We start from the raw sequence: 13,488 nt of genomic DNA on the forward strand, positions 1-13,488 counted from the left end.
TGAAATGGTTATTGAGAGAGATTTTTGTACTTGCTGATTGCACATTTATTTGGAACCTCTAAGTTCTGTTTTTAACGGCTCCTTAGTTGTCCATTGTGTTAGCATTGCATAATTTATTTTGACAATCCCATTTTCATGTGACTCTAGATATATTTTTAAATTTCCTATTTAACTATGCAACTTTGATGAATTAAGAAAAAATGAAATAATCAAATATAATCCAACGCCTTCAGCCAAAATGGCCCTAGACAACTCTTTTAACTCTTATCACAATTGTTCTTAATGTTTCTGGGCACATTATGTACAGTGTTGATGATAAATAATTAAAAGCTTTTTTCAAAGAATACATGTTTATTTAGAATATTTGGAGATACAGATAGGAAAATATTAAACTCAACAGCAATCCCAACACCTGGCATAACTTCTGTTAATATTTTGATATAGCTTCTAAGTTTGTGAACGCAAACACATCAGGAGTACATGCTCTCTCTCTCTTAATTTTTCTCTCCTACCCTCTGGCCCTCCTCTGCCTTCTACATGCATAAACGCTCATATATGCATTAGAATCTAGTTGAATACAAATTTTATAAGCCGCTGTTTTCTCTTAATAACATACTGTGAACCTTTTCCCAAGTTACTTTAATATTCTTCTAAAACATTAATCATGTTACTGTATTCTATTATATGGACGGATTTTATTGTAGCCTATCATAGGGACATGCCATAATTTATTTCACTAAACTTTTGTTGCAAAACACTTACCATCTTCATGTTTTTGTGTGTCTGGTCAACCCAACTGTAATTTGTCTTCTATTCCTTGGCCTAAATCACACCTAACATTTTATGTTTCCTAGCATGTGTATCTTATTTTCTAAATACTAGTCTCCTATGAAAGGAACCAGAACTTCTTGGAGAAATGTCTGATTCCATGACTAGGGCAGGGACGATATAAGGTAAATCTGAAACATCTTGATGTATCAGAAAATAAAGTGCTTAAGGAATAATGAAGACATATCAAAAACACACGGATGCCAGCTTTAAAGGGCTCCTACTAGGCAAGTTTTGGAAACTTAGAACATCAAAATAAAGTATGATATTAGTGGATTATAACCCATTGAATAAAACAGGACTCTAGGAGTCTGTACTCACGTAATTAATTAACTGAATGAACAAATGCTCTTCATCCTCCTTAGTAGGAAACCTATTGATAATACCAAAATTGAACAAAATTTAAAAAGCAATATATATATATGTGTATATATTATTTTGAAATAAGGAGTGTAACAAGGAACACAAGTAGCTGATAGAGTTCTGAATTTGCTTCTGAAGCAGGAACTGGTAGTAGCGATACTGGAGCAGAGGATGCTGCTTTTTTATGTTTAATATGTTTTGTTTAATTTTCAGCCCTGTCAAATGATTTGACTTTTGAAAACTATAAATATACTTTTTATTTTGAAATAATTTTCCAACTTGGAGAAGAGTTGCAAAGAACCTAGATTTCCCAGTTACTTTCTCAGCTCTTGCTTTCTCTCTCTCTGTCAGCTGAGTATGTTGGAGACACGTGTTAGTACCTCTAAATAGGTCTGTGTGTGCTATTTGAAAACAAGGATCCTCTCCTACATAATCACAGTATAAATATCCAAATCAGGAAATTAACATTGATATAATACTATATTTTAATCCACAGACCCTTTCATAATTTTCCAATGCCCCAATAATACCCTTTAGAGAGAAAAAACAAAGGTTCCCCTTTTTTGGTACAGAATCCAATCTAAGATCATAAGATGCATTTGGCAAGTGTGTCTCTTCGGTCTTTTTCCACCTGGAGCAATTCCTCATCTTCCTTTTTCTATCATCATTTTGGCATTTTTGAAACTGTTTTATGGGCAGTGTCTCCTCCCCTCAAACATGTATCTTTTCCTTCCCATCATCTTAATGTAACTATAATCACTATTTTTAGTTAAATTCAGAATTAAGAACAATTTATTTCTATTCACAGTCAAGCCAGGTAGTGAACTATGATTACATTTTCATTCTTGTACCCTTTGTCTTCTTGAGAGTTCATCATTTATTCATTATTCATCCTTCTTTTTTATCCCTTCCTCCTTCCCTTCCTCCCTCCGTTCCTTCCTTCCTTCTTCTCTCCTTCCCCCCTTTCTTCCTCTCTTCCTTCCCTCACTCTCTTCTTCCTTTGCTTTTTCTCTTCCTTCTTCTTTCCCTCATCATCTCTCTGCCTCCCTGGAGACTCTTTCTGGCCCATTCTGTATCGGTTGCTAAGTCTACTGCAAACTACCAACCTGGAACATTCTTTCACTATCATCCAAGAAGTTTTCTTTAGTTCTCTTTTCTGTTGAGTCTCCTGCTTTTAGATCCTCTTTCTTCCTTCTTGGTATGTGCCCTTATTTTGGAAAAGCGAAGAGACTTCCAAAGAATAGGTGCACGGGAAGTCAGTTTTTAAATCTTTCTTGTCTGAAATGGCTCCATTCTCCCCGTGTATTTGAGTAACAGTTTGGCGATATAGAATTCTAGGTAGGATTTTTCTCTCTCAAAATTCTTTCCTCTCAGAATTTTGAAGATACTACTTTATTGTCATTTAGTTTCCAGTGTTACCATTGAGAAATCTGAGGGCATTCTGATTCCTGAGGTCCCTGTTGTGCTTTACCTGTTTTTATTCTCTCTGGAAGCTTTTAAGAATTTAAAAAGCTTTACTATTATGCGATGTCATGGTGATGGACGCTTGTGGGAGTGCTACCCACCCCACCACTGTCTGTTCATTTTGAGGAGGCTAGATAGGCTGTGTCAACCTGGAAATGTTTCAGCACAGAGGCCATTTTCTTGAATTCTTTTTATTCAGATCCTGCCTTTAATTTTTAAAAAACTGAAAATCTCTCTTCTTTTCCATCTCATGTTCTTTTGGTTCAGCTGAGTTCTTTAGTTTTATTTTTTGAACTTTCTGTTGCAATTTTATCCTATTATTATATTTTAGCTTTCATGAGCCTCCTTTTTTAAAATTGATTTTCCTGCTGTTATCTGAATTTTTTTTCATTATAACACCTGTTTTCATTCATGAATTTGATACCATTCTTATCTCTGCTGATCTCACCAGTTTTTAAAGTATTATGTTCTCTATTCTGTCTGCTTCCTGTGTTTTCTTTGTTTGTGGGTCTTTCACATCAGAGGCTTTCCACGTATTTAGTTGCTGGGTGGTTCCTACACCAGGCAATGAAAAGCTGGGTAGACATTCAGCGTGCACAGAAGGGGCTTCACTGTAGGGTGATTATGCAGAGACTTGGCTGATTCTCAGGGGACTGCAACTGTCAATTTTGTCTTGGAATGATCAGCTAAGAGAGGAAGCCTCCAGCCATTGTGTGGGGTTTTACATCTTGCTGCCCACGTTCTTGGGGCCAGATAAGGGGAAAGGGCTGGATGTCATTCCATCTAGAGTGTAGGACTTCCCTTGATATCTGTATTTTCATAGGACCTCTCTCTCCCTCCATCCTATCTGGTGCCTTTGAGTTCAGAGACACTCTCCGGAAAGTAAATTTCTAGTTTTCTGCAAAACTGGGGAAGAAAAGTCATCTGATTGCATGGTGTAGGTGAAGGAATCTGAGGTACTAACTCCTTTTTGTTTTATTAGTTTTTCAACCAGTCCTCTGATTTAGCTCTATGTCCACAGGTTTCTGGTGCCTCTAATTCTTGAGTCTCTGCGAGTCTCTGGGATGAATGTGCCATCTCCCTCCTCGTTTGCCATTCTCTCCTCGGTTTACTCCAGCTTTCTCTGCATGGCTTTTCAGTTACCACTCGACTGTCAGATTTCCGGTTCCCAAAAAATCATTGACTTTCCTTATTAGTCTCTTCTTTTTTACCTGAGGGTTTATGCCTTTTTATGCCTTTTTGTCTTGTTTTGGTTTTGGTTGTTTTTTTACTATTATTTTTAAAGTGGGATTTTAAGAGGAAGCAGAGACAAAAATACATACCTTATTTAACCAGGAGTCCAGTTATCCTTTCGGTTCTTGACATATTTGATTAATATTTGTGGTGTCTAAGAAAAAAGAGAGGCTTAACTTTTTTTTCTACAAATGTTAATTTTTGAATGTTTTCTTCCTAGGATGCCTCACTGATGGACATGAATTCCTTCAGCCCTATGATGCCAACATCCCCCTTGTCGATGATAAACCAGGTCAAGTTTGAAGATGAACCAGATGTGAAAGATCTCTTCATCACCGTTGATGAACCCGAAAGCCACGTCACCACGATTGAAACTTTCGTTACTTACAGGATTATTACTAAGGTAAATAACTAATGAACATTTTCTTGACTACAGTTTCTTCTTTGAACTTGAGGAACTGCTTCTTGCTCACTCTGACACTCAACTTAGAGAATCTTAACTGAACTGACTTCTGGTTTTCAACCAAGACATTGCGTCTTATCTGTCCTTCACTTGTTCTGTGTGAAATCAGATTAACTTGCGTTAACAGTCATGTTTTAGCAGTTGCGTTTCTTAAAATAGGAAAAATTTAAGTTTTTAGTTTAAAAATTATAAAGAAATATATTTGGAAAAGCGCCTCAGTTTGCTAATAAAGAAAACAACTGGTTAAGAGCATGGTATAATATTTTGTATTCACGTTTCTTCTAAAGATGACAAAAAAATAATTCCATTTGTTTTCCGAACAAGAGCCAGTGGCCACTTTATCTTCTGTATGAGATACGGTTCGTCATTAATATTGCAAGAGCAGAGTAGATCTAGAACCCAAGTCTCCTCAATCCTAGGACAAGGCTCTGCAAAAAGACAGTATACTCTGACAAAATAAAGCAACCAAATAGTGTAGTCTTTTTTTTAAGTGCTTTGTGTCATAGAACCTTGAAGAATTCTGTCTGTGAGCGATAATATTTTGCTTATGAAGCCTCATCCTCCCTCTCTTTTGTAGCCGAAAAGCATCTGGACCCTTACCTATCATCACTTCTTCCAGTGTAATCTCAACCCTGCTGTTGGTTATGGCGCATAAAAGCATATTTATCTGATCTCAGCTTTTTAACACCTTCCTTGGCGCCTCCCTTCTGACAGAACAAAGATCAAACTCCTTTGTGCGGTGTACAGAGAACTTCTCAGTCTGGCGGCAACCTGCTATATCTGACTCACCTCCTTCTCCCCACTTCTGATACCCACGCGTTCCACTCTTGTGGAACGACTTTCATCTGGATATTCTAGGGTATTTCTTGCTCTCATGACTTTGCATGCACTTATTCTGTCTGGTATGTCCTTCCCACTTTGAGACAGAAGAACTACTGTTTATTTTTCAAGATACAACTCAAAATGGTCTCCTCTGCCCCTGCAGCTGAGAGCCCTCTTCTGTTTTCTCACACGGTTCTAACTGAACTCCTGACATCAGAGTCAGTGTAGCAAAGAAATCAAAAGCCTATATTTAATCCTTCTAAGCCTCAGGTTTTTTTTTTTTAATCTATAAAAGTGAAACGATAGTAGAACCTGATTCTGAAGAGTTGCTGTAAGAATTAATTTAGGGTAATCAGTGTAAGACACTTAGCAAAGTGCCTGACATGTAGTACGTATTCAGTAATCGCCACCTACCTGCGTGTAGGTCAGTAACTGTGTTTATTTGTATTTATTCCCAAATGAGCCTGTGAGCTTCTCAAGGAAGGTTATTGTACCTTAAGCTATCCGCAATTCTAAACACAATCCTTGGGATACAGTAAGCAAGCAATTCAATCTTTTGATGCCATGAAGGGAGGAAAGAAAATTATGGTATCACGGTCATATCAAGAGGCTGCAGAGCAAGGCGGCATGGAGCTGAATCTTGATTCCCCACCTTCCTTGCTACTTAATTAACCTCTCTCTGTGTACTCTCCTCATTTGTAAATAAGATGACGGTACTAACCTCATAAGGTCTTTGTGAATTTTTAACGTGTTAATACAGACATACTATTAGAATAGAGCCAGATTTCTCTTGTTACTACTGTTATAATTGTAGTCATCCATTGTTATCATCCTTTCTAGCAAAGAATTTGTGGAGCTGAATTATTTCCCCCTCATTTGTTTCTTTCAGGAAGACGCTTTATAAGCCATCCTGTGGATTTCATCCTAATCAAAGACATACAGTTCTGAAGAGTTACCCATATTTCCACCAGACTTTAAGCACGCTGCTCTCGCAGTAGTCCTAGCAGTAGTCGTGGTAACAGTAATGCTAGCAGCAGTAGTACTAGTGATCATATTGCAGTGTGTTCAACTCACTTTTATCGTGGGACTACTTTGTGCCCCGCAGTGTTCTAACCACTTTGTACATATTAACCTATTTAAATCTCATCACAATCCTAAAACGTAAGTCTTATGATTTACCCCCATTTTGTGAGTGAGGATGCTGACACTCAATAACTTGCCGAAGGCTACATGATACAGTGATTAGCTGAGCTGGAATTTAAATCCAACAGTTTACTTTCAGGTGATATTTGTGCTTCTGTCTTTGCTTATGGCAAACTGTCTTTCTGCTTAACTATTATGAACTAACTCCCTTTGTTCTTCTTCTGGTTACTTTTATTGCGTCCTAGTACATAGACCTCGCCGTATTTACTGAAATACGCATCACAGGTACAAATACACAAACATTTAGTAGACGTGTATCATGCTGTCAAACATAGTCCTTTCTTCTTACTCGTGTATTAGCCTTTGTTCATTTACTCATATAGGCATTGAAGTTTTGTGGAGTGCCAGTTGTGTCCTGGGCACTATGCTGTATTGAGGGAACACCAGCAGTCAAGGCAGACATATTGTCTACCTTCATGTAGTTTCCAATCTAGGACGGTGATGGAGGTTAAAAAATTATATACTTAATTAATAATTACAAGTACTATGACAGAAAAGTGTAGAATTGTATGAGCCTGGGTATTCCATCTAATTTGAAGATTTAGAGGTGGTTTCCTGGGGAATATTTGTAGCCGCGGACACTAAGATTCTAAGGGTAGATGCACATATTCACGTACCCGCGTGTACACTGGCAGTCTCCTACTTAGGAATACTGAAGTATGACCTGACTGTAAATAATTGTATCAGGAAGCCCACATTCCTGGCATCCGTTCCCCTTACGGTAAATTACCCATTATTCTCCAGGTCAGAATATCTGCTTTAAAGAAGAGCTTTCTCTTTTGGAGATCTAGAGATGGGCGTCCTCTTAGGACATGTGGGAGTAAGAACTAAGTGACTTAATAGGAATCTGTCCTCTTACATCCTCATCATGAAGACAAACTCATAAATGCCTGCCAGTGTGCAGGTGGGGGTGAAAGTATATATATATATTAATTAATTAATTAATTAACTTAATGGGGGCACTGGGGATCGAACCCAGGACCTCATTCATGCTAGGCATGCACTCTACCACTGAGCTACGCCCTCCTCCCCAGTATTCTTGATTCTAAGATTCATTTTCCGTGGAAAACAGTTTTCTAAATCCTCCAAGCCTAGGGTCACTGTTCACCCTTGATCAAAGGTCAGTATGTGTTGAATAAACGCACATTGAGGTGTAGATCGCATGAGCCCATTAGTCCTCAACTTCAAGTGCCCAAGCTTTTATGGTCAGACATGAAAAATTAAATACCATTTACAATTTACCTTCCATGGAAAACTGTATTCTAGATTAGAAGGTGGAGATTAAGCCCCCAATCAGTAGAATAATAGGGTTTGATGACAAATTTCCAACTTAGAAAGAATTCGTGTTCCAAAAAGTTCATTTGGAACACAAATAATATTTTACTTATAGCCCTTGAGAAGTACAATGAAATCTTATAGTGGGAAGAAAGAATGCACTTGTACTTCTCCTGGTTTCTTCTGTTATTATAGTAGGTTAGAGAATTCTTTTAGGTCAATGGCTGAGTATTGAGGACAGAATCAGCCAGTTATTTGACTTGATTTTGTATCTTCCTCTTGCCGGAGTTTACACAGGGTTCTTTTATGTTTTCTTAAAGTGTTGGAAATTCTTGAGGACATTTAAAGCTCAATCTTATTTTAACTGCCCAGTGTTTGAGTGTTTTTATTGTTAGTTATACCAACTTATTTTCCTCGAAATCAGGAGTGAGTCTGTTCATTTGTGCCTGGTATGAGGAGGTGGTCAGTAAGTATTGTTTAATGAGTGATTCTAACCGTGTTTTGTGTGCATATGTGTGTGTGTGTGTGTGTATTTACATATAGATATACAAATACCAACTTGTATATATGTTGTTAAACTGTGTTTCTACCAGATTTAGTTTTCCTATTTTTACCATTTCTACAACTTATACCATTTTGCATAATAGTTAAGATTTTGTAATGTTTTTTGAACATGTAGTTCCTTAGACTTCTGCATCTCATTTACCTCCACTTTTTCCCACTAAAAAGGGAATGTTTTGCTAAGATATATTGTATCATATTCTAAACATTCATTTTAAAAGAATAAACTTTGGCAAGTGTAGCTTTTGTGAGCTTTATTTTATGACAATTAAGATTGCATCTTATTTTGGCTTGAACTGCTTAATTTTACACTTGTGTTCATCTGTGTGGGTGATTGGTACTTCTGGGGAGTGTGAAATGTGTAATGTGTTATTCCATATTTACTCCTCCAGGAAAATCTCAAACTTAATATTACTGTGTATAATTTTCTTAAAAATTTACACAAGTGACTTTTTAAAATGAGAGGTGAGGATGCATTATCTAGGCTATTTTTGTATTTGGCTTGGGATTCAGGTAATAGAAGTGAGGTTGATATTGTACCTGCGTTCTTCTTGTCATATGTGTTGGAATTCAATTTTGGTTTGTTGAAAACAGATATTTTAATGTATTTGCTTAATTTTTAGGCTTTTAGGCATATTGCTCAAAATAAAATTCCTTGAGAAATGACAGAAAGATTTTCTTTTCACGTTAAAATTTTCATTAATAACATTTTTTAAACAGTGGTAATAACACTCCATATAATGTTAGAATTTTCATATACTAAAATCAAATTTTAGCAAAGCAATTCATTTGAGCAAATTCCAGGAAAACATTTTATTCGCAGTTATGTTCAGGTTCTTTTCCAAATTGCAAAAATAGAACTTTCCTCAAATCCTGAATTCTGATCTTCTTGAGAAAAGAAATACATTTGAAACCTAAATTCAGAACACACTTTCTTGTTAGCGAGAAAGCCATGCCAAAGATAATAGTAGTTAAAATCTTGTGGAAGACAGATGGTTGCTCTAAGACAGATTTTTCAGTTTGGATTTAAATTTGAGCATGATGTTTGCTTTCTTTCTGGAAATACTGGAAAGTTTGCTTTGTTTCATCTGCTCCATCAATTGATGACTGCAAAAAGAAAAAAAAAGGATAGGCTGACAAACACTGAATAATTAGAATTTGTTAATTTTTCTTAGAGACCCATTTATTTCAGGATGTCTAAAATAACATTAGGCAAATGTCTTCTGTCTTCTATTCCATGTGCTGTGGTTTTCTCCTCCTTTCTTCAGACATCTCGGGGGGAATTTGACTCCAGCGAATTTGAAGTTAGGAGACGTTATCAAGATTTCCTTTGGTTGAAAGAAAAACTTGAAGAAGCACACCCCACTCTGATTATTCCAGTAAGTCTGCATGTTTCTTTTCATAGAGTAGCTGCCATTTTGTCTCGTGAATCGTTAACATGCCTAAAACCCAATTTCAGACCTTTAATTCTGTGTAATCCATTTATCTTCGAAACATTTGTTTATATAAACTGTTCAATCTCTATACAGATTTGTTCTTTTTTTTTTAAATCATTGTAATGTGTTAAGATTTTACAGTGTTTGGCTCTCACATTGTGAATTTTGAAACTATTATTTTTGTAAGAAATGATCACACGTTCAAATCGTCTTCCAAAAAGAAAAAAATGTAGAATTCCATATGATCGTGTGCCGCATAATGCTCAGATACCTTTAAAAAAGATTTTTTTTTGCCTTAGCCATTGCCAGAAAAGTTTATAGTGAAAGGAATGGTGGAACGCTTTAATGATGACTTCATCGAGACACGCAGGAAGGCATTGCATAAGTTTTTGAACCGGATTGCTGATCATCCAACTCTAACGTTTAATGAAGACTTCAAAGTTTTTCTTACTGCACAAGCTTGGGTAAAGAATTTTGATTTATCCTCATATAATCCTTTGCTATCTGTATGTGTAGAGGGTTATATGCTTCCTCTTACTTGCTTTTATGAATCAGGTAGCAGTGTCCTTGGATTAAGGTGGATTTTGAACACTGGAGATAGCCCTCAGCTATACCCCTGTGTCAGGTCTGCATATAAACGTTATGGAAATCTTGTGTTTTTCTCACATATACATACTCATCTTTCTCTTGTAGCTGAATTTTTTTTTAAATGTCAGGGTACTCCTTCCATATATGGCCAGTACTGAAAATACATAAAATTTTAATTGACACTGTTTTGACTAATATGGGTCAGGGCTTTTCAAATTAGGATAAAAGTTTTTATTAAATAGATGGATAGATGGATGCATAGATGATAATACAATTTCCTTGCTTTTCCTTCAGGTACCTAATTGAAGAGGGTCTGATTCTAATATAGAAAACTTATATATTGCTTTTCTTTTTCCTTTTCTTCTATGAATACATAACTCACCAAGAAAGATGAAGGATAGAACAAATGGTCAATATTAAACGCTTACTGACCAATGTCTAGTTTTATATCTTTCAGTTGTTGCCAAGTGATAGAAGCTAAGAAATGATGCATCTCTATCTTGGCAGCGCTTGCTGTCTGGAAGCCCAGGGTGACTTATGTGAGATGAGTATGTGGCCTGACTCCAGACCCTTAGTGCTTGTTAGAAGCGTTCTCTGCAGTCAACAGTTGCAGTAACAGCTTGCCAGTTACGACTCGTGCTGCTTCTGATAACGCTTACTGTACCCGTAGCGCTCCTGGGTAGACGTGTCGCCTGGTCAAGGATGGCGTCTGTTAGTGCTTGCACACAGAATCATCCTGACGTGGAAATAAACAAGTTTATATTTTATTTTGTGTAAGACCTTCAGGAAAGAAGATCTGGAGAAAGATAATAATATTGTTTAATATTTGGGTAAATAATACTTAATAATATTTTTATCAATGGGTTTGAGAGTCAGCATTGTTGTTTATAGATCTGTGTGTGTGTTACTTTTCAACTTCTATGTAATCCATCATCAGAATCCCCTGTCCTCCTTCGTGGTGCTGTGTTTAGTATGCTGTGCTTCTGAGGGGATACTTTTGTGGAGTGCATTTTTTTATGTAGCATTTCTACTTTGCAAGTTGGTAGCTGACCCTCCTAGGTTAACTAGGAAACAGCTAGTTACATATCTTATTAAAAATCTTTCTCCAAAAACAGCCAGCCAGTGGTAGGTGGTGTCACAGTTTACCCAGTTAAGTTGGTTGAAGAGCTAAGGTCAGGAAGTGTCTGTTTACCAACTCTCAGCAGTGACTTTAAGGAGACCAAAGTTAGTGCTGAGCAGTGAAGGCGCAGGAAACGGGGTTCCAGGGCTCCGGTCCTTGTGCACCGCTTCATTGCTCCCCGGCCCTGAGCAAGCTCCTCGACCTCCCTGTGCCTCTATTTTCTTCTGTAAAATGAGGATGATCATAGAAGCTACTTCAGAGAGTTGTTGGAAGTTACGCACATAACAATGTAAGTGCAGCGTCTGTTACATATTAAGCTCTTAATAAATGCTAGCTATTATTTTAACTAAAGAATTAATGACGTGTTCCAATTTTTTTTTCCCAGGTAGTAGATTAGACTCTGAGAAATCTTCTCTCGATCATTTTTCTATTAAATTTCTGTTCTTGAACACAGATGTCCTCTCACAGCACCCTTCTTACCTTCTCCGGCATCTCCTTAAGTGTGATGCCCTCTGTTCAGCCTTGTTCTTTGAGAGATCCATGCTCTGGGGAAACTTGTATGAATATCTGACCTGAGCACTCTGAAAAGGAATGTTGTCACGGAGACTGAGATTTAAAGGAAGAGCCATACCCTACACTCACCGGCTTCAAATTAACATGAAAAAAAAAAAAAAAAAAAAGACGGACACGAAACATTTTTACTATCTTTATTTAATTCTTCTAATGAGGTTTCTTTTTCAGTTGTTGGTTTTGGAATGTCATGGTTCACTTTATCACAAACATTTCACTTTTATGTTTCTAGGAGCTCTCTTCTCACAAGAAGCAAGGCCCTGGACTGCTCAGCCGGGTGGGGCAGACTGTCAGAGCGGTTGCGTTTTCAATGAGAGGCGTTAAAAGCCGCCCAGAGGAGTTCATGGAAATGAATAACTTCATTGAATTATTTAGCCAGAAGATAAATTTGATAGATAAAATATCGCAGAGAATCTACAAGGAAGAAAGGGGTAGGTAGAATCCCTGAAATGTGATTTCAAGGCTGTTCAGCTTCTGGTGGAGCTTCCCGTTTGCTGGTGCAGTGAGCCAGCGTCACTTAGCGTTTCTTTCCGGTCCTTCCTGGGGTCTCCGTCTCTGCTTACAGGCCCGTCTGTCACTGCGTGCTGTCTGCTTCACCTGCTAGATCCCTTCGCGTATCAATCATAGTTGTTTTAAGTCCCTGGTCTGATAATTCCAACATCCCTGCCAGGTCGGGCTCTGATGCTTGCTCTTTCTTTAAATTGTGTTTCTTGTCTTTCAGTAATTTTTGTAGCTTTTTTTTCTTTGTAGCTGGACACGATGTACTGGTAAAAGGCACTTCTGTAACTGGTCCTTTAGTGGTGTGGTGGTGAGGTGCTGGGGGAGGGGAGGCGCTCTGGAACCCCATGGTTACGTCTGGAGCTTTCAGTGAGCCTGTGCCTCTGAACTGTGAACGTCACAAAACGTCAGGTTTTTTTCCTCCCCTTTTTGGTTGGGACGGATTGGCCAGAGGGGGCTGGAGTTGGGTGTTTCCCTTCCTCCAGGTCAGTTAGGCTCTGATAACACCTCAGCAGGTTAGGCCCTGGTTAACTTGTCTCTCGTGAGGGCAGGCCTTGTTAAGACGAACAGAGCATTCTGGCTATTTCAGAAGGGTTCCATTTTCCCTCCCCTTGCAGGAGCAGAATAGTTTTTATCCAGTACTTACTGTGCATGCTCCTGGGGGTAAATGTCGCAGTGCTCTGGCGTGCCCACTGGCCCCCCATGACTCGGTTCCTCTCAAGGTTTTAACCCTGAGTTGTCCACATGGAGCCTCCAGCAGCTGGTCCCTGATGGTTCCAGTCCCCCTGCCCCAGCACTGGTTGCACAAGTGGTTTCTGCTTTTGCATCTCTGCTGCAGGAAGCCAGGATTCACACGTGTACTCACGTGTCTGCCTTTCCAGTCTTGCGGGCAGCGGTTTGTCCCATGTCCTCCCCTCTCTCCCAGATCCAAGAAAAGTTGCTGGTTTTTCAGGCTGCTCAGCGTTTTACTTGTTGGACTGAATGGTGACTTCCAAGCTCCTTACAGAGGAATCACATGACATTAAGTTCGAATTCCTCCTTCAAGGTGTAGCTTATTCTCCGAT

General features: G+C 38.2%; 1 protein-coding gene and 1 long non-coding RNA gene across 2 annotated transcripts in view; both read left to right on the plus strand.

Annotated features, from left to right (window-relative positions):
* The window catches only part of SNX7 (sorting nexin 7), an 81,475-nt gene that overhangs the window by 20,407 nt on the left and 47,580 nt on the right, over positions 1-13,488 (plus strand). The window contains exons 2-5 of the mRNA XM_031457662.2: positions 4,109-4,291; positions 9,481-9,591; positions 9,948-10,112; positions 12,159-12,357. Coding sequence (XP_031313522.2) covers positions 4,109-4,291; positions 9,481-9,591; positions 9,948-10,112; positions 12,159-12,357 — 658 coding nt within the window. The remainder of the gene's footprint in view (positions 1-4,108; positions 4,292-9,480; positions 9,592-9,947; positions 10,113-12,158; positions 12,358-13,488) is intronic.
* On the plus strand, positions 5,180-6,797 carry LOC116154766 (uncharacterized). The gene is made up of 3 exons (XR_004138726.2): positions 5,180-5,210; positions 6,063-6,124; positions 6,562-6,797. It is a non-coding gene; the product is annotated as an uncharacterized LOC116154766 (long non-coding RNA).

The sequence above is a fragment of the Camelus dromedarius genome, chromosome 9 (assembly GCF_036321535.1).
Source record: "Camelus dromedarius isolate mCamDro1 chromosome 9, mCamDro1.pat, whole genome shotgun sequence".
In the NCBI taxonomy this organism is placed as follows: domain Eukaryota; kingdom Metazoa; phylum Chordata; class Mammalia; order Artiodactyla; family Camelidae; genus Camelus; species Camelus dromedarius.